The following is a 22,117-nucleotide window of genomic DNA, read 5'->3' on the forward strand; positions in this document are numbered from 1 at the left end:
GAGTCTCGTGTGTTCATTCAGGAGCGGCTGTGGTGAGCTGACACCCGAGAGTCAGTCCCACGGAACTAAAGCTTGCTTTTGCATAAACATATGTAGAACTGTACTGTTAAGATCCACTAACTTTAACTAGGCTTACTTCTTCATGCTAGATTAAACTGTCTGCTTTTAAGTCTTAACAGTCAAAATTATGATAATAGAGTCTCAGAATATTTTGACCGGATGATGAAATGTGTTGTGATTACAGCTTGCTCCCCTTGGACTTTGTTCTCCGGTTTGTTGTCCTCTTGTTTGCCATGTACTATATAAGACATACCTTTTATATAGATTTATGTAACAGACAGAAACACTTTGCATCTTCAAGCAGGATAGCTATGTTGAAGACCTGACATCTGATACAGGAGACAAAACCTAAGCAGTGCTTGCCGGAGCTGGCCTTGATTTCTTTCCATGTTAACAAGCTTTTTTTAACTTAGAAGATATGGCTTAACATATGGCAACAATGTTTTTTTATAATCCAAGTAGCCCTTAAGGAGACTTCGGGGAGGCTCAATTTACAGCTCAGGGCACCAGGGAAGATCTTGTGTCAGCACTAATAAGATATTAAAACCTAATGCCCCATTCCTTGGTCTATTTACCATATTCACCATTTATGCAAATTATATAGATTATTTTTTCTTCCTTTCAGTTCCTCATTACAACAACAAACACAAGGACAAAAGCAATAACAGCAGAAAATACTTAATGTGTGTCAATGGTTAGTGTAGAAGGTTCATCTTGCCCCATCAAATGGTTTCTAAAAGATGACAACCTGGAAATGTTCATTTACTTAAATGGGACTTAAATGCTTATTAAACACATATCTGGTTTGTGAGAGCAACTCAATTGATTCTATATATAGCATCATAGCTGCCCATAAATGGGAGGCAAGGGGCAGTAGCTTTCCTTTAGAGTTAGGCATTATTTTTGTTTTCCTCATCCCAGAGCTTGGTACCAGCTGGATCAGACTGTTCCTTCCCCCTGCTTTGCCACATTGACAACTTATTAGGTAAGTAGGAGCTTGTTTAAGAAGAAATTCTATACATTACTTAGGTCAGAAGAAAGTACTGGTTTTGGAAAATGCATGTTTTCTGCTCTTTCCTCTCCTGTGCGCAATTAATGATTTGCATGTCTTAAGGGGGAGAAGGAAGTTGGAATAACTAAATGGTCATTTTAAACTATTCTTTTAATCTTAATTTTGCACCCATTAATGCCAAAATTCAGTGGTCTGCTTACATCCTATTGAAACCAGTGGGATTGGAGCAGTTGAAGAACTGGAATCTAATAGTCCATCCCAGCTCTGTTAAAATTACTGGAGTGCTGAATAGTGTGTGCTATTCAGAAAGAGAACTGTTGAACTATATTCTTTCCTTTATGTCAATACATTCACATTTATTAATTATCCATTATTGGTTCTTCTTTCAGCATAGATGTATTAGAGATAAAACTTGTAACTTGTGTTTGACTAGCAGTCATGGTCAGTTTGATAAACAAAACCCACTAAAATACAGGTTGATTATCCCTTATCCAAAATGTTTAGGATTGATATGTTCCCTTTTCAGGATTTTTCTTGATGGGTGGGATTTTGAATACTTGAATATACATAATGAGATATTTTGAAGGTTGGACCCAAATCTAAACAATAAATTTATTTATGTTTCATTTATATTTTATGCACATAGCTTGAATGTAATTTTCAATGTATATTTAAAAAATAATCTTGTACATAAAGAACATTTTTGTATATTGCACTATCAGAAAGTAAAGCTGTCAGTCGCTCAGCATTTTGGATTATTTTTTTAAATTTGGAATTCTAGATAAGGAAGACTCAACTTGTATTTAGATTTCTTAAAAAAGAGATTCTTCCTGTTACATATCAGAAGTCCGACCTTCTAACAAGTGAATTTCTAATTATTGATATTGCCTGAAGCTTATTGCCTGACATATTTCTATACCATCTAAGTATTTCTTATGTTTCTGGTGGGAGATAGAGAGTGAGGATTTTTGAAACGCTATTTGTGCACTTGAAATGATGCCTGCTATAAAGTGAATGTGGGATCAGATGAACAAGAGCCAAGGATAATGTCCTCATAAGGGAGAGTAGAAACAGAGATGGCTAGACCTGACTCCATTTCATGTTCTCACTTACTTTGCAAATTGTGTCTGTCAATGAAAAGAGTAGGAAGTATTCAAAGTAGGAGTGCACTCACACAGAGAACTAGAATGCCCACTGAAAATACTGTACTGGGCTCTATCTGCAGGGACATAAGGACATTGACACCAATGGATTGACTACATGTAAGGTACAAATAAAATAAGGATTAATCATGTTTTCCAACAGATGTCAGAAAATTGACCACAAAAAGGTACAAATAAAGCAGGGGTTACCCGTTTTTCAATATACATTACAGTAGAGTCTCACTTATCCAACATAAATAGGCCGGCAGAACATTGGAGAAGCAAATATGTTGGATAATAAGGAGGGATTAAAGAAAAGCCTATTAAACATCAAATTAGGTTATGATTTTACAAATTAAGCACCAAAACATCATGTTATACAATAAATTTGACAGAAAAAGTAGTTCAGTGTGCAGTAATGCTACGTAGTAATTACTGTATTTACGAATTTAGCACCAAAATATCACAATGTATTGAAAACATTGACTACAAAGACATTGACTATTAAAAGGCAGACTGCGTTGGATAATCCAGAACATTGGATAAGTGAATGTTGGATAAGTGAGACTCTACTGTATTCTCTGTCATTTCACTTCATTCCATCAAAGTACATTTGGGGTCTTTACATTTAATAGGATGTATCTGGAAAAGCTGTTTGTCCTCCCTCAAGGGGAAATGAGTGGATATAGTGATGTAGTGATTTGAGTATAGATCAGATTCAGGTTTCAAATCTCCACCCAGAAATCAAAACCACCAGGCAATTTTGAGCAAATCACAAACTCTCAGTCTCGCAGGGAGGAAAAAGCAAAATCCCTCTGTCCAAATCTTGCCAAGAACCTCCCATGTTACTCTTAGCATGGAGTCACCCTTAGTCAGAAATATCGTGAAGGTACACAACAGCAACAACAAAGTTTCCAGATGAATCTGCATTAAGGAGGAAGGAATTTGTGAGGTCAAGTAGCCTCTAGGTTCCTAATAAAATGTGATAATGCAATGGAATAAAAATAATAATAATTGATAGCATTAGCTTAAAACCAATCCCACTTTGTTAAAGATTCTGTGGGTAGATAGTTCTTGAACTAGGCAGATGGAATGAACTGGATGAAGCAGTATTTCTCTTGACAGAACAGACTGTACTTGCAACGATACCTCAATACAACGATGTCACTGGAGGACACACTGACCTCAGAGGTACTGAGAGATTATGACTGATTATGGCTGCTTTGCCAACGATGACTCTTCTTGGACCTATATAATCTAGTGATGCTCTGATCACTCCCTCTTTGGAATATTGGAGTGCTATCTATTGAAGCTTCCACAGAACAGTGCTATTCAAAGTGATGGTCCATGAATTGATGCTAGACTACAAACCATCAGCTGCTGGTCCAGACACTATTTCCAGAAAAAAAAAAGAAACAGTTGTAACCAATGGGCACAAATAGGGTGCTGGTCTCTGATGTACTGATACACAATGACAGTTCCATACAACAGACAGTTTAGGAAGCACAGCCCAAGAATACCATCTTAGAGGCTGGAGAAGGTATAGAATTCTGTCGCTCAAGTATTGACAAGGGCAGTCAAATATGAGGATATAACTTCAATTTTGAAATATCTGCAATGCTTGCCAATGAGCTACCAAGTCAAATTCAAGAGATTCGTATCTAAATGGTTTACTTAAAATCTTGAAAAGTGGACAGTTCTACTTGTGAGGGCTGCAAAAGGTACGGTCCAGAGAGCAGCCAGCCATCTATTTATCCCAGTAGAGATCTGGTTGTTTCCTATGCTGTTGTCCATTAAAATGTATTATATATTCAAAATAATTAAGTCCTTCATTAGTTTAGCTACTACTCCTTGCTGGTGTTTTTCCTTCTTTCTTGTATTTAGTTATACAGCTGTGGCTTTAGAATTTTAATAGCACCATGTGTTGTATTATGTTTTGTGTAGTTTATTGGTCACCCTGGGCTTTTAGTGAAGGTGGGTCAGATATACATACAGTAAATAAACAAGCTTCCTCTCACTGCCTGGTCAGCTCACCACCATTGCAAATTATTGTAGGTCCTATGTAAATATTTATATGCTAGTCTTAAAATGAGATTTCCATTGATTTTCATAGCATGGATAATGGTTCCCAGTACAATACTCATGTAGGCTTAGTTTAGAGGTTTGAGTGTTGGACAAAGGATCTCATCACATTGAGATCACAATTGCGGGGGATAGCAGAGGGATTTGCCATGGATTGTGGCAAATCTGGCAGGGTATGAGGGGTACCTGTTGCCCTGTGCCCCACATTGTCTGCATTGCCCCTCACCTTATCTTATGGGGGAGCACCCAGCTTCCTCCTGTTCTTCTCTATGCAAAATGGGAAGCTTCCTGCGTTACTGGCACTGCTTCTTATGACAGTTCAACCTCACTTCAGACATGAAGCCCCACAGGAAGTCGATCTATGTTTGTGATGGGATCTGGCAGGCTCTGTGCCTGAAGTGAGGTCAAACTGTCTTAGGACGGGCAACTTTGCCCATGTGATGAAGTTGTTTGACTCTGCAGACCAGGGTTCAAATGCCTGTTTGGTGATGGACATTGACTGGGAGACTTTGGGGAAGTCACCCTCTCTCAGGGAAAGGCAAAGGCAAAACCCACTATGAACAAATTTTGCTGAGAAAATCCTGTGATAATTTCCCCTTAGGGCCTTCATAAGCTAGAAATGACTTGAAGCCCCCCCCCCCCCCAAAAAAAAAAACAAAAAACAAAAAACAAGGCAAACCATGTAGAGGGGAAATACAGATATAGAGATTTTGTCCTTTTACTAATCTCAGCATGAAAAATGACAAAGGAATATCATTCCAAGCAGCTTAATGAACAGGAAGTATGATACTATAGTGTGAGATTGTGTACCTAGAACTTTGGAGTACACATCTCAAATAGGCAGAATCTGGGAGATGGAGCAACAAAATACTTTCTACTGTTGTACAACTATTACTAGAGGACTGCCTGCAATGCATGCAATTGACTGTTTAAAGATTTCCAAAATATTTAATATATTCATAGCCTTACCTCCTACTGACCAGATGCCAGAGACACTTCTTTGAAACAAGATATATCTAATAATATCCTTTATAATTAAACATTTAAAGCAATATGCCAGGCTTGCTTGCAAGCAGAGGTTCTTGTCTGTGAGCAACAAAATGGTAACTATCTTTTTTTGTCAGGTGCAATAAAATGGTAACTAACTCTTGCTCACACTGTTCTGAAAATTAATAAATGGGAAATACCTTGAGGATCTAGATGGGTGTGATTGGTCATTTGAGATTCCTAGAGTCAGGGGTGTGACAAATTCCATGCAATACATTTCCAGTTAGTTTGCGGCCTACAGCAGAATTATAGAAAGCAATTTGGTCTCCTCTCTTTCTCTAGGGAACTAGTAGGAATAACCTTGCAGCAGATTCTTAGCTGTCCAATGAATGCAGCTGGCAACTTTTCCCTCATAAAGAGATGTGGAACCTATCAGATTCCCTCTCTGCGCTCCCGGCTTCAGTTCTTAGTGAGAACAAGAATCAAAAGCAATGTCCCTGTGGAAACTACCTGGTCCTAATGAAATAACTTCAACTTTTGGCCCAGGCTTTTTGGAGACTTTAAAAATGGCTTGAGCCACAGCTGGAAACTGACCACCTTCAATCAGGAAAGTGGTGCATACACAACTGCTTATTGTAATCGAGTCTAACTTCTAAAGAGACTAGAGATTGTAGTAATAACTCCATTTTATACCCCCACCAAATTTTTCAACCCTGCCTTCGAATTTATTTCTGGCTCTGGGCCTAATGACACCAACACAAAGGTTGCTCACAAGAACTTTCTCATCTCAGTCTTAAGCATCTGTGCATCATGGCGGTGTGGAGGGGGAGAAGGGGACAGTGCTTAAATAAGACAAGCAAGAACTTTACAGAGACTTTTAATGGTACAAGACACATCCCAAAGGCTCATAATCTAAATGGGTGCCTTCCCCCAAAGACAAATATATGGACACATGCTTCACTTAACAAAGTGTGGTGGTTTTGTAAGAATGAACTACCATTACAAGGTAACAGAATCGCATTTTCCTCCCATTCCTTCTTTTCAAATGAGTTGTCAGATGAAGAGGCTGGCTGAGGGTAGGTGCCTATTTTTTTTAAGTCTTTCAATTGATTAGTACAGTGTCGATCTAATTCTAGGTTGCAGGGATAACAGACTTTAAAAAACGGAATAAAACAAAGTAATGCTTTCTTGATAACTTTGTGTGTCTTTCTGTGTTCTGAAGACCTTGAACTTTGTGGAAGTTATAGCTTCTGTTCTGTATGATAAGAGGGTATGAAGATGTTTATTTGACAACAATGTTTGCCCTGGGAATGACTTGTTATCTTGAGGCATCCAAAGAGGTGTAGAAATAGATGTGTGAGTAATGGGCAATTTCTGTGAATGATAAATGCAGAAGAGAGTATTTTATCTGTGAGCTTTTATACCTCTGAGCACTAAATGATAAGACAACCAAGAAAAGAAGGGTAAGAATATTCCATTATTCTTAAAACACAGAGATAAAAAACAAAGCAAAAATAAGTCATGTAAAATTTGAAATGAATAAATATAATTAGGCAAATAATCATAAATATTCCCAAATGTTAATCTGAATAAAATGTCTTACTTTGTTTAAGAATTACCTTTATTTTTGTGCATAAATGTATATAATGAATTTCACATAACTTGTCATAGCTAGAAGTAGATTTAAAAAGTCACATACAAATTGCAGTATACTTTTTATTACTTATAAGGATGAATACATGTGAAACATTTTCTACCTGGAAAATACTTGGTGGTGGGAAAAAGCATGAAACTTGAGAAGAGTGAACAGAATAATTATGTTGTGATAGCTATTGTATAATATACTCTAAAGTAGAGCAGAACAGAAAAGTGTAATATAATGTCTATTTTAGTCTTAATAGATAGCATAACCTGCCTAGTTTGGTGACTGGTTTTATAGAACATAACAGATAGATACTTCCCACAAAACATGGAAGTTGTTAACTGAGTCACCAAACAATGTTATCTATTTATCTATTAAACAGAATATTAACAATTTCTTCCAGCACCCCTCCAAAACATCAGATTTTTATATTAGTTTTAAAATATACATTTATGAAACAATTTTAATCAAACTTGGTGTGTAGACATAGACTAACATTGTGGATATTTTAATGCAAATTGGGACTGATTGGTTAACAAAAATAATTTTTCAAAGAGGAGACCATCATTTTTGAGCCACTTTGCATGTAATATTGCTAGAAACCTTTTTTTTACAGAATACAGATGATATCAGTCAAATTTAATATGCAAAAACTAAAACTTCAACCCAGGGAATGCAAGTACATTTTCATGTTAATGATAACCTAATGACAGCATAACTAAAAACCCTTGGGTAAAATAAACCTGTGACTCAAAACTGACTGTGATAGAAAAAAAAGTAGACTCAGAATATTCTCCAGAAGGGAAAATATTTGAATTAACAGGGGTTCACAGTGGATACATAGATTAATTTTGTCGGGGGACTTACATATTTATAAATGGACTTAAAGTTTGTAAGTATGAGATCCGGCCAGTCCCGTAATATCCATATCTAGTATAGGCCACTGTTGCATTACTATGTAGGAGAGTCGGCAGAGTAACTGACACACATTGGGATTGATGCACAACGGGACCAACACACATCACTCCTGTTGTGCATTGCTTTCATTGTGCATCGCATCCATCAGAAGCCTTTACTCAGCAGAAAAACAAACCACCAGCAAAACTACATGCAGTTGATCACATTCAACAACCCTTTTAATATAGCTGTCTGGTATCTTATTCCCACATCCTGAAATTTAAGATTACACTTCTGGTGTTATATGAAGCAGATTGTAGGACATGAAAGCTCATGGTAAATTACTTTTTTGAGTCTGAAAGGTGCATTAAGCTCATTCATCATCACCATCATCATCATAATTGTATTACTTACCCGCCTCTCCTCACAGCTCAAGACGGGTTATAACATTATCTGCTACTTTATCCTTAGTTAGTTACATCTAGAATGGACTACTGCAATGCACTCTATGTGGGGCTGCCTTTGAAGATGGCTCAGAAACTGCAATTAGTGCAAGGGTCGGCAGCCAGGTTGCTAACAGGAGCAGCTATAGGGAGCACACCATGCCCACATTGAAACAACTTCATTGGCTGTCGACATGTTTTTGGTCCCAGTTCAAAGTGTGATTATTTACCTACAAAGCCCTACATGGTCCAACCTATCTCCCCTATGTACTGGCTCGGACTATAAGATCTCCCAGAGAGGCCCTCCTCTTGGTCCCGCCTCCATTTCAAGTGCGGCTGGTGGGGACAAGAGAGAGGGCCTTCTCGTTGGTGGCCCTCCATTTTTGGAACACCCTCCTCAAGGATAATAGGCTTGCCCCCATATTATAATGTTTTCGCAAGGAGCTGAAAATATGGCTCTTCAGGCAGACCTCAGGAAATGATTAAGACATCTGCCAATCTAAGGACCAAACAATTTAGTATGGTCACTAGCACGTTAATGGTTTACTAGGGCAGTGGCTGGGATGCTGTACTATTAGTTTTTATGGCAATTTGTACTGTGTTTTATTGATGTTTTAAATTGGACTTTTTATAATGTATTGATTTTATCTTAACTGATGTTGTCATTGTCTAATATGTGATGTAATTTTACCTCTATTTTTATGTGTTATGGCACTTGTATGTGCTTTTGTACGCCGCCCCTTCTGGGAGATGGTGGCTGGGTATAAATAAACCACCACCACCTCCTCCTCCTCCTCCTTCTTCGTCTTCTTCCCTCTATTTTCTATTGAATTGGTTATGTTTTAGGTGTTTCTTTAATATTCAGTAGCCCTGATCCATGTCAGTTAGTTGCAATAATGTTATATAGAAACTATGGAATTAACAACTAAATTTCATTTCTATTTCCTTTAGTAAAACTAGAGTCTTTCCTATGTATGCTTTTTAAAGCAAATATCAAACGGCGGCAATTGTTAAGTTGTTAAGCAGTTGTGACTACAACACCAGGTTGCAACCACAAATCACTTACTATAGAGCAAAACTTATAACAGTTCACTGAAGATGGCAAATGTTGAGTGAAATATGATGAAATGTTGATGACTTTATACAAGGCACACTGTAGTACATCCCAATGAATGCAGTGGGATTTATTTCCAATAAAACATATATGGTGTTGGCAAATATATTTCCTAATTGTGTCCACTACTTTATCTGAATGAGTAATTCAGAAAGTAAAAAAATGCATCTACTGGTGGTATTGCCCCTTTGAGAGGAATATTTTAAAGGAAAAGAATGAAGTGAAATGAAATTCTTGATTAAAACTTTTTTGCTATTTTATTTACAGGAACCGTGAGCAGTAGTGGATTCCAAGATGTCATCTAAGAGAGTGCCGTTTTATCAAAAAAGGCACAAGCATTTTGACCAGTCTTATCGCAACATTCAGACACGATATATGCTTCAGGAATATTCAGCAAGGAGGTAAGTCACTTAGTTTCCACTTCCATAGGAAGATGTCACAGCCCGCCACAGCTTTTGACCAATGACGCAAAACGATCCCTTCTAGCTCACTAGGTTGTGGAAAACACCTGTTTCCCCTTCTGCTTGCATGATACTGCAGAGACTAACCTGTTGGACATTTGACAAGCTGCAATACATGACCATAGCTCTGATTTTTCTTGAACCATTAAGAAGCTTTGCATATGCAGTGGTTCAGTCCTGAAATGAACTTAGCCAACAAGCCAACAATATGTACAATTGATTTGAAGGACTCGACTCCATGACATGAGGCAGGGATTCCTTCTCTGCACCATAAATAGCAGGCATATCTTCTTCTGGCTTTTCTTTCCTAGAAAATGCCATTATAATCTACACAATCATATTCTTAAACTTTTAAACTTCCTTTAGAAATTGTTTCTTTGTTGACTAGCAAAGAGTGGGAAATGTGGACATTCCAAATACAGCTATTTCCCAAATTCAAATGTAAATTTGGGAATAACCTCAGGTTTTCATGAGGTGTCAGTAAGAGTTAATTTTTTTAATAATTTGGAGCAGCAAAACAGTTTTTTTAAGGTAGTGAAACTCAGATTTTGTGGACTAGAAAATGTGAGTTTATTTATTCAGAAAAAGTACATTAAAATAAAATGTATGTCTCTGAGTTTGGTGTGAAATTCTAATGAACAACAACAACAACGACAACGACAACAACAACAAATACAACAACTATTTATTCCCTTCCCCATTCTTTTGTTCATCTTTGCATCAGCAATAGGAGTTAGCTCTGTTAATGTATATCTCAGGTGTGCACTTTCAACTGCCAGTGGAAATACATACAAAAAGCACCATCTTGAGCTTGGAAAAGTTTCCAGACTCTCCCAACAACATGGCCACTGGCTATGTTGGATGAAGCATCTAAGAAGCTGTTGCACAAAATTGCGATGTTCTCAACCTCTGGGAACACCCTCATTGTCTCAAACAAAGTTTGCAAAATTTCCAAGAGCTTGCCTTTACCAAGCAGTTAAGCAGCCCCAGAGAAGACAGCTGAGAGGCATCCTATGTTTTTATGAGCAGGAAGATTTTATCCTGAACTGTGTAGGACCATGCCCACTATGTGCAACTGTATAAATTACAGTTTCATTTAGAACAAAGTGAAAGAGATGAAGGGTTTCATTTAAAGCTTAATTTCAGCTTTGCTGCTTTTGAGGTTTGGATACTTTTTTCTCTTCCTTTATCAGTCCCCAACTTTTTGGGACAATTCCATTGTCTTTCAATTGGAAGCTATGGCACCAGAAGTTTTCATCACAGCGAAGGCCTTTCCACCCACAGTCTGGTATCACAATTCTTTCTGGGGACAGGACTGCCTTACTCCCTCTGTGTTAAGTGGAAGTACTGTTCTCACCCTGGATATGTGAGACATTTATCTCCTTTTCCTCATGCAAATAATTCAGGAAGGACCATAGAGTTGCTATCCAACTGAAATGTCCTTTTGTGAACTTTGGGTGACAGACTGACTCTATATAAATGGAGAGAAATTCGTTCAGTTCTCTGTTTAATTTTAGTTTTAAATTTAATACAGCACTTCCAGGTGTAAATTGGTGCACGGTGACTAGATTAGGTTTATACTGAATATTTCAAGCACTTTTTATCTAGTCAGAAAGAGCTGGGTCCATTATAGCCACTTAGAGAATCACCACTTCATTTTATTGAGAGATACAGAAAAAATTGCAATGCCTATAGTTCATGGGTGTGAAGAGTGGGAAAGTTGTTTTAACCAGTGGACTTAATCCAATTTCAAAAAAGGTGGGATCTGACTTCCAGCGGAAATGGAGACAAAAGCAAAAGAGTGGAACTATCTGAGTATTCCTTGCCTAGTAAACCCCTATGAAATTCATTGAGTTCTGTAAGTCAACAGGCAACAGATGTGTGTCTTTCTCTTCAAGGTGTCTGTTGATTTGTGGCAACACTATTAATTTCCTAGGGCTTTCTGGGTAGAGGTGGTTTTGTCCGTTTCTTCCTTCTAAAATATGGCTGTCAGCACCTGATAATGATTTGCAATCTCCCAGCCAAGGAGTATCAGGGATGACTGCTTAGCTTCCAAGATCAGAAGGGATCCAGTGACTTTCAGGTGTTAGGTGGAAATACTGCCAGTAGAAGATTTAATATCCATCTGTTAGGATGAAGGAAAATCATACAAAATTCAGATGAATACTAGTAAACAATGGTATCATGAGGAAGGTAGCAAGGCCAACTGGGGAGCTTCACATTAATTCCTAGGATCCTTATAGATTTCCCTTTAGAATCTATGCCCACCAGCCTTTGCTTTGTACAAATGACCCAACAAGTAGATTTCATTTGTTCATAGAGCTGTGTACATCTTGCACTGCATTCTGGTTATTTCTGCTTTACATTTGAAGGGCTGCTTCTAGACAGGCTGCTTCCTATGATACATCTTCATCTTCCGACTTGGGAAAAACAACATGTGTGCTTTGTGCCAGAAGACAACATGCTTTATCTGATGAAGTGTCTGCATCACAGGAAGTCCTGGCAAGGTAAAGCTCTCTTCAGTTGTTCAAATATGGTTTGATGCCTTTAAGTGTGTGGGAATGGGATTGAAGAAGCAGTGGAGAGGGTGGGCTGGGATGGGCAGGGTGTACTCCAAAGCACACCAACTCCTTTCTAGGCCATCACTGCCTACTCTATAGCCCTCTCCATGTACAACAAGCTGCATAGACAATATTAGCAAAGAGCAATTGTAGAAGGATGGTCTACAGTGTTGTACAACCTTTGATTCTCCAGATGTTTGGGACTCCAACTCCCAGATGCCCAGATCAACTTGTTCATTGGTCAGGAATTCTGGGAGAAGCAATCATAAACACCTGGAAGACCAAAGGTTGGACACCACTAATCTAGGACCTCTTCCCATGGCTCTTTTGGGCCATGCCATTGCGCCGCTAAAGGGAAGGTGTGCTGGGTGGTTCATAGCACCCTGTGCACTTTCCCTCCTCCCCTCATCACACAGTGAGGACTGGACAGGGTGCGTTGGCACCCTTTTCTTCCCCCATCAGATAGCAGAAAAGGCAATAACGCGCAGCAATGCCATTGCAAGGCAAAAAGGGAAGGAAAGTGAAGGTAGCTCTATCCAACACTTTCCTCCCCATAGTGGTGGGAGGAGTGTGGGGTGGGGGCTAGTATGAGTTGTGTGATTGTGCACAGCAGGTCCCATCCAAGCCATGCATAAAAGCGGCTAAACAGGGCAAAAATGCCCCATATCAAGAGGTCCTTAGAGTAAAAGTGGACAATTTTGTACTGGTCCAGGAGTTAATTTTTGGACAGCATGCTCTATGATTTACCATCATTTCATGAAGTTGATCACATTTGGAAACAAACTAGAAATGTATTTTTTTATTTTAAAAAACAAAACGTTTTTTAAAAGAAGTTTTTTTATGGGTTTCCCAGAAATATCATTGATAATAGCAAAATCCTTGTGAATCATTTTAAGTGTTTTCTGCTTACATTAAATGTGGGTTTCAGTAAAAAAAATGGATGATATGCTTTGAAGAGGGCTGGAAAATGTGATATAGTACTTGGTGGCCATGTTTGGCCTGTCTGATGGGTGCTGCTCATCCCTCAGCTAGAAAGTGGGAGAAATCTCCTGGAGTGATGTCGGCCTTGATAGGTACCCATAATACTTAACATATCATGTAAATAAGTTTTTGTAGCTTCAATATCACAGCAAATCTTGTTTGAGCCATGAACTAGTGTCATTGGCTGAGGTGCTCATACCCAAAAGAGGGAAATATGCAGAATGGTGTAGAGAATGGAGAAGATGCCCTTGATGAAATAGAAGGTTTTCCTGGATTTAAGAAAAGAGAAAGAGGCCCAAAAAGCAGGAGACCAGTTAAACAATGAGCAATAAGAAGGAAAGTTTGGAGAAGGAAGTCCTCAGTCCAACTGACTGAATTAGATGAAAGTCAGAATCAGAAGTCTACATGGGACAGCATTATATGGGTCTACACTTTGGAGATCCAGCCTAAGGAAACAAGGGAGGCATTTAGTCAAAAGCTGTAGACATTAGAAAGTGGAATGTTTAAGATCTTGGGAAAGTTATTTTTTGGATAAAAACTCCCAGAATCCTTCAACCAAGAACGCACATGATGACTAAAAAAGTGTTTTCCAACTCCAAACTCTTAGGGCTTCAGATCTTCACTTGAAATTCCAAGCTTAATCTTTGATTGCATACTGTTTTTAATGTTTATATGGACTACTTTCTTATCTTGATATTACTATAGAGTTATATTGTGTCAGGCAGGTCAAGGAATGTGCTATGGGACATGTATTTATTTATTAGATTTATACCCTTTTTTCTTCTTGGATGGGATCCAAGGCCGCTGAGGTGGGCTAAAGGACTCCCCCATGTCTTCAAATATGAAAGTAAATAAGTTCCTATTTTAAGATCTCACAACACCTTCCCTCTTGGGTCCCCAAATGCTAAGGGGAAGACGTTTTACCGGCAGAATTGTCAACATGACAAGACATTTCATAGTGTGCTGAGTTTTTCATTAATTTATTATGTCTTAGATACCAAAGCATTCAATGTCTCATAAATCTCATAGCTGAATATGCCAATGCTGAAGATAGACTTTAAAAGTGGGTTAAATACCAGGCTGTGCAGAATGTGTTTGTTTGTTTGCAGACATGTAGTATGTTCTTGCTTAATTCTGAAAATATATGTTGGAGTCATTTACTTATAATATAGTTATCTTCTTCACATTCTATTTTTCGTGTGGTGAGGGGGTTATAGTGACATCTCAGTTTCAACTGAGAGATGTAATCCTGTAATAAATAGGCTGACAGCCCTGTTCCTGTTTTGTGTGAGTGGCTGCGTGCCCACTGACGTACTGTACGACAAATACACCAGAGACATGGACACAGTGTGTTACGAAAGGCAGAGTTATGAAGATGTCATCATCTCTTCCCTTTAGACAAGATCAGGTACCTCAAATTACCTGTTGGCAGCACTGTCTTTGCACTGCAGATGAACACCGATCTTTGTTTTAATAATTCATTCGATTTTCAAGATGTAGTCAGTTGTAAGGAAATAAATCCAGAATAACAAAAGGTCTCATCTGGATTGCTGTCATGCTGCTTCTGTAACTCTTATACATTTTTGTCATATAGGCAGAGTTGCTCAGCTTAAACCTTTTATCAGGTGAGTTCAATGGAAAGTGGATAGAAGTATCCATGTGACCTGGGCCTTATGTTTCACGTTAACATACTAGTTATTTATATTTTAGTCAGCCGTACCACAACAATATAGCTGTGCCCATTCATGCCAAAGTTAATATCTGATCAGTGGTATGGAACTATAAAGTAATACCCACAATAAAAAATGTAAAACTACTTGAATTCTGTGTCCTTCCTCTTTCAACCACACCATTCTTTAAAAACCTTAAATATAGGCCCATTGTTCAGGCTGATGGATACCACGCTCTCTAGTATAATTCAGAAATACCATGGATATGCTGTATTATCTATTAAATATATGAATAAGTCTTCACATTTGACAATTCTGAAATGGTAATCTCAAATCCCTACCATCTGTATAGGCATGTTACTTATTCTTCCCACTGACCAGATCTCTTTGGAAGCTGGATACTGGTCTAGTCATTTCCCCCCTTTCCCAAAAACAGAAGTATTTTCTCCTCTGTCCTGTAAATAATGTTAGTGTCACAGAAAACCTTGTTTGCATTATGTTGTGATGGATACATTCTGAAATTTCTGTGCATACATTTGCATTTGACAATCATCCTAAATGTGTTACGACTAAAGATTTGGATAAATTCTAACCAAACAAGGTCTCATTGGCCTTAGTGTAGCCCTGAGCTGCTCCAGATGCTCTGAGGCCTACTCCTGTACCATTTGCCACAATTTCTGGACTTCTGTGTGTGGCACCTGCCCTTTCCACCTCAAACCTGGAAGTGACAGAGAGGATATTTCTTGCGGAAAGGCCGCTGAGCCTTAAAGCTTGCAGACTGGATGTGGCCTTCAGAGGGCTTCCCCGCAACCCACAAAAGGCAGGCAGGGGAAGGGCCTATCAGCAAGGAGAAGACATCACGCCGGTGAAGAGGGGCAGGTTATGTGACGAGTTGCAGCCAACCATGATTAAGCACAGAGGGAGGGAGGACAAGTGGCCCACAGAGGCCCCCCCCCCCAAATATTAGCCCTTTACAACTGCCAAGTGTATTGGCCCCTGAACAACAAGGAAAAGGAATCCCTTGATGGCACCCAGGGGTGCATTTTACTTTTTATGGTGAAGCCTCTGGCTCCCCTGTGACCACACCATACCAGCCTTCTCCAATTAGGAACCATTTGAACATATTTAGATTAAATGTGTTAGCATTTAAAACCAGTCTGCTTGGCATCTCTTGAGAGCAATGGGCTGGAGAAATCTGGATGAACATCTACTTTGCTAAGCCACTTATAGAGAAGGAATGTAGAAGGAGAGAGGCACGTGTGCCTCTGTTCCTCGAGATTTTGGCTGCATTATACTGTGTGTGTATGTGTGAGAGTTCAGAATGCAGAACCTCCATTTCTGTAAAGCTGCTAATGTGACTTCATAGCATTGTTTGGCTTGCCATAGCATTTTAATACTAACACCACAGCTTTGATGTTGGCTCAACTCTCTCTGGTTTTTACTTCTGCTCTTGTAGGAGCCAGGAGCAAAAGTCCCAGCATTGGAGTGAACAGAGGAGAATCCGGTATGTCAAAAGTTTGTCCTCTTTGGAAGAGGAGCTGCGCACAGCCAAACTTCTCGCTAGAGAACAACTGGATAAAGTCACCATACAAAGGATGGTACTGTGAGAGCGTTTTCTTCATTTGGTCTTTCCTTAGTTTGTGGGTTTACTGAACAGGCTCTCAATAATTTCTTATTTTTCCTCTTTGTTATTCCTATCAGGACAGATATGATCCCTTTTATTTCTGCATATTTTAATTCCTTATTTCCTATCTTCAGGTACAGGAAAAAATGGCACTGGAAAGGTATGCTGTTGAAGAGAGCATTGCCCGAGCTCCAGAAATTCTGGTACGGCTCCGGTCCCACACCATTTGGGAAAGGATGGCTGTCAAGCTCTTCTTCACAGTCCAGGGATTTCCCACTCCTGTTGTACAATGGTAAGGCTTTGACCCACTCAAGGGATCTCAAAATGGTGCTAAGCTGCTTTCATTTGGTTGCTTTAGCTTCGCTATTCAGTGTCACATGTATAATGGCTATGTTAAAACCCATTTATAATCCTCAAAGACATGCTGGATGGGTCTTGTTGACATTGCTGCTGAAGGGAGAAAGGTTTTAGGCTTTGTACTGCAGTGCAGACATACACTGCATATTTCAGAACTTAGAATCTGCTGCCTGCTGATGTAATTGCTCAAGAGACAGCAAAGGAAAGATGTGCTACATGCTTCTCTTAGCAGTCTCTCTTTGAATGTCTTGCATTACCCTGCAAAACAATGGTAGAACCTGCATTGATTTTTAATAGAGCAGTGTAAAGTTCAAAGATTCCTATTCCTGACTGAAAATATGAGTCAAATACTACAAAGTCAGCTAGGACTGGCTTGTTCAGCCAGTGTTGGTTTCCTGAAAACATCCATGCATGTAAAGGGTATTACTGATTACCTCCCATGTGTCATAGGAACATAGAGAGGTGTTGTATAGCAAGTCAAATTATTGCTCTGTCTAGCCCAGTATCAAAGTTTGGAAATGTTTCTTGTTTATTCTACAACATCCAGAATCTTCCAGAAAGCATAACTGTTAGCTGTGGGATTTAGTTTAATTTATGATTTTCAAGTATTTTTATATTGTTTGGTATTGCTCTTCCCTAATTGGCAGCAGCTAGCCTTTCCAACTACACAAATACCATGCTATGGTTCTCCTTTCATTGCCATGGTTCCATCCTTTTGAATCCTGAGATTTGCAATTGAAAGAGGGTTAATTAGAATTTTCAGCCAGAGCTCTCCTACTGCCCCAAACTACAAACCTTGGGATTCCATAGGATGTTTAATGGCAGATAAAATGGAATATATAGCACTATGACCCTGTATTTTGAATGGGCTCTGTATTTCAGAGGGAATTCTTCCTTTGTTTAGAGTCACTGAACAAATATATACTGTACTTTGTTATTGAGCCACACGAAGACCAAAGTGCTAGAGAAGGATCCAACCTCTTATGGGACAATTAATATGATCATATGCCAAAAAAGATGTCTTGTGTAAACCTTCAGTGGTAGTTTAGAAATGAAAGTGATTCAAGGCCATCTCCAAGTGCTAAGAATCTCTCTTTGGCAAAAGGCACAAGTCCTCTGTGTTCAATCACTGTAATTGCACTGAATTGCCTTGACTTAGATTAGCTTAGGTAAATGGGACATACCCCACAGTTGGTTATGTTTCATTACATTTTAGCAAAGATCATCCACATGATGCTGTTGGAAATTTCAACTGGGATCTTGCCCATTGAGAAAGTGGGGTTGCCAACAATTTGCTTTATTGAAAATTGGTTCCCCTGCGAAAGCTGCTATTTGTTATGTTGAGCAAGACATATATGTAGAATCACAGAAAGACATCTGTAAAGAAGACTTCTGGACATGAATTCTGCATTGTTCCTATATCTTTTTTATATATTCAGATGTTCACAACTCGTGTTGTTGCCCTTTGTGTCCAAACTTCATAACCCCCCCCCCCCCACCCATTCATTACTATTTCAGTTTGTTTTCTATTCATTTGTCAGGTACAAAAATGAGGAACTAATTACTCCTGCCAGTGAGCCTGGAAAGTACAGGATTGAAAGCAAATATGGAGTGCATGTGTTGGAAATAAACAGGTAATGTGGGAAAGACTCTACTAGTGCAATCCTGGATGTGTTTCCTCAGAAATAATTCCCATTGAATTCAGTGGGTGTTACATCCTGGTTAGTGAATGGGAAACTGCAGACTTTCAGGTTAATATGTAAATATATTTCCATACATTTAGCATACTGTCTAGTAACCAGCATATCAAGGTTCAGATGCCCTTCTTCATAATGCAAAATCTGTATAGAGATCTAAGTGAACCAGCCTGACTGTGGTGATATTTGGTAAAGAGACCCTATCCCACTGTTTGGCATGTGTGAAAATGAAGCTTGTGTGAGCACAGACACTGATTGAGTCGGTATCCCACCTTTGGTGGCAGAGTTCCACGCATATATACAGATTCCAGTTGGCTCTTCACATTTTCTGATTTTACTTTTGATTATTTGTTATTCAGATTTGATTATTCATGTTAAAATGTTCTCTCTGGGGATCTCTAGGTCCTCCAGGGTGACTATGACCACCTTTTGCCAGTAGCTGACCATAAAGTTTTGCTGGAAGATGCAGAGAACACCCCTCCAGAAATCTCTAGGTTCTTCAGTACAACCTATTGAAAGTTGACCATAGACTGATGTTGGAGAAACTAGATGTTCTTAGAGCTGTGTTCTCTTTAGTTATTGTTTCTTATTTGAAGTTTTTTAAAATTTCCAGGGGCCTTGTGGCCCTAACCCAGCAAGTAGGTAGTGCTGATGGCAACCCCTAGTGCAACTGAGCTAGTACTTTTGATGTATGGCTCCCAAATACATTGGCAGAAGGTATAGGAGCTAATTTAGGCTGCTCTGAACTCCCTGTTGTTTAAATATTTGAAGATGAAGTCATCATAGGTTGCTTGTGGTGTGCTTGTGCTTTCAATTGAACTTTCTTGTGCCAGCACAATAACATTTTCATAGGAGTTTCATAGAGAAGGAACACTTAGAAATGATTTTGGCAGTTTTTTCTTATGAAATATTGTCTACAGCACTTTGTCTCCATTGATGGTATCTCATCCAAGAACCACTCCAACATAATACTTATTGGGACCAGAAAGCTTACTGTAAAGAAAGATTGTGAGCAACTAGGGAATGTAGAAGAGACACATATGTCTCTGCTTTCCATTCCACAGGAGAAGGGGGTTCTTGTGGCAGCTTAAGAGAAAAAGTGTATGGGTAGGGGACTGCTCCGTGTGCCTCCCAGCATCTAACATCCGATGGCCTCATTTTGCCAAACGTAAAGGCTGGCCCTGGAAGTGATCCAGGATACTGACCCTAAAGATCCAGGGCACCTACTGATCAGCAGGAATATAAGCAATTTTGCTAAATTGAAAAACATTCAAGATTTCAGAGAAAAGGTCAGCAGAACTACTATAAAGAAGATATATATTGAAATGCTCATTTTCTTTTTTCATCTTAGTTTCTATAGGAACAATAGGGGAGGAAAAGAGGCAAGTTATTTATTTTGCTAGAAAATATTTACTCCTCACTAGAAGTCTAATAGCAACCTGGGTGCTAACCCATTTTAACATTTCTATAAGTTGCAGCCTTTGATGCTTCTCTGTTTGGGAGCTGATTGGAACATTCTCTATATCCCTTTGCTTGTGTGTTAGAATTTCTGCAAATTTTGGGGTACTTTAGGATCATGATCCACATTTTTAGTACTTGCATGACTGTTTTTTTTTAATGATAATCTGTCTGAACAAAGACTCAGGTTGAGACAGTGGCATGCGGGAGGGAAGAATTAGGAAAACTTACTGTTACATGATACATTTTCCAGAATCTCCCATCCAGTATGAATGCAAGCCCTGTTGGTTCAAGATTATGGGAGATATACTAACAGAGGGTTTTTTTTTCAAGTTGTTGGTGAAAGAGGAAGAAATATTTGGTCTTTCCTATCTGAAATAGTTACATGAGATACCATTCTGACCAGGACTATGGTGGGTAAAACCCCAAATCCCCCTCTCCCACTGTGCAAGAGTTCCAATCTAGTTTTCTCCACTGAGCATTTATTATAACAAAGCCACAAAGCCATCAATATGACTTTCATAAATTTTGGAAAAGGAAGGAACCTGATTTAAGGTACACCTATTCTAGTAGGACATATTTCTTCGCTTTTCTCTTAGTGGCTGTATTGCTGAAGAACCCATTGACTGAATTTGAATGTGCATTTTTGTACTCATTGTTTGGATACAGGCAGGAGCGGCCCTAGGTAATTTCGCTTTGTAAGCAAAGTAAGTGGCCGCACCCCCCCCCCTAAAATTGCGCCCCCCACCCTCAAGGCCCTGCACATGCCTCCGGCGGCGGCGGGGAAGACATCACCTCCCTCCCAGGCGAAGTGCTTCCACGTTCGCCAAGGAGGGAGGCCATGGTCCCTGCTGCCTCCCTCCTTGGTGAACGCGGAAGGCCTATCTGAGGTCTAGCTTTTCTCGTGAGGTCTCACAAGAATAGCTAGGCCTCAGTAGACCTTCCCCGTTTGCCGAGGGCAGAGGCGGCAGCGGGATCATCGCCTCCATCCTCAGCAGAAGTTGAGACCTTCACTGAGGAGGGAGGCAATGGTCCCCGCCGCCTCCCTCCTTGGCGAACACGGAAGGCCTGAGGCCTAGCTTTTCTCGCGAGGTCTCATGAGTCCTCGCGAGACTTCACGAGAATAGCTAGGCCCCAGATAGGCCTTCCGCATTCGCCGAGGAGGGAGGCAGCAGTGGCGGCGGGGACTATCACCTTCCTCTTCAGAGAAGGCCTCATCTGAGGCCTAGCTCTTCACCGAGGAGGGAGGCGATGGTCCCTGCCACCACCGCCGCCTCCCTCCTTGGTAAATTTACATGGGGGCACTGTCGAGTCTTCAACAGCGCCCCCCCCCTTGACGTGCTCCCAATGTGGCCGCTTCAACGGCCTTCATGTTGCACCAGGCCTGGATACAGGGTTAGAAGAGGGAAGAAACTGCATACACAGTACTGGTGCCTCTTTAGTATTGGTACTTGAAGGTTATTGGATCATTAATGTAATGGTTCATGGTAGCAATGGGCTAATATTTTCTTGAAAAATATGCAAATCAAGGCAACAATAAATTCTATTTTTAAATAACCAAATGTGGGTATATTAATTGGGGCTCTGGAGCAACTGGGCAATCTAATAGAAACCGTGTGCTCTTAGTATATCTGAGAAGTCCCCCCCCCCTTCCTTTACACCAGTGTTTCCCAACAATTGGTCCTCCAGGTGTTTTGGACTTCAACTCCCAGAAATCCCAGCCATTTTACCAGCTATTAAAAATTGTGGGAGCTGAAGTCCAAAACACCTGGAGGACCAAAGGTTGGGAACCACTGCTTTACACTGTATGATGAGGACAGGGTGTGGACCTCCAAATGCTGTTAAGGTGTAACACATAGCACTTGTCACCACTTCCCTTCACAAACTTACTCATTTCTGTTGTATCAGTAGTAATAGGACAAAAGGAAA

At 39.6% G+C, this 22,117-nt stretch overlaps 1 protein-coding gene across 1 annotated transcript in view; it reads left to right on the forward strand.

Moving 5' to 3' along the window:
* The first annotated feature begins 915 nt into the window (after positions 1-915).
* The window catches only part of myom2 (myomesin 2), a 97,718-nt gene continuing 76,516 nt past the window's right edge, over positions 916-22,117 (forward strand). The window contains exons 1-6 of the mRNA XM_003215490.4: positions 916-1,045; positions 9,647-9,780; positions 12,213-12,347; positions 16,509-16,650; positions 16,811-16,968; positions 18,575-18,667. Coding sequence (XP_003215538.2) covers positions 9,674-9,780; positions 12,213-12,347; positions 16,509-16,650; positions 16,811-16,968; positions 18,575-18,667 — 635 coding nt within the window. The 5' untranslated portion in view covers positions 916-1,045; positions 9,647-9,673. The remainder of the gene's footprint in view (positions 1,046-9,646; positions 9,781-12,212; positions 12,348-16,508; positions 16,651-16,810; positions 16,969-18,574; positions 18,668-22,117) is intronic.

Source organism: Anolis carolinensis, chromosome 1, assembly GCF_035594765.1.
Source record: "Anolis carolinensis isolate JA03-04 chromosome 1, rAnoCar3.1.pri, whole genome shotgun sequence".
NCBI classification, from domain to species: Eukaryota; Metazoa; Chordata; class Lepidosauria; order Squamata; family Dactyloidae; genus Anolis; species Anolis carolinensis.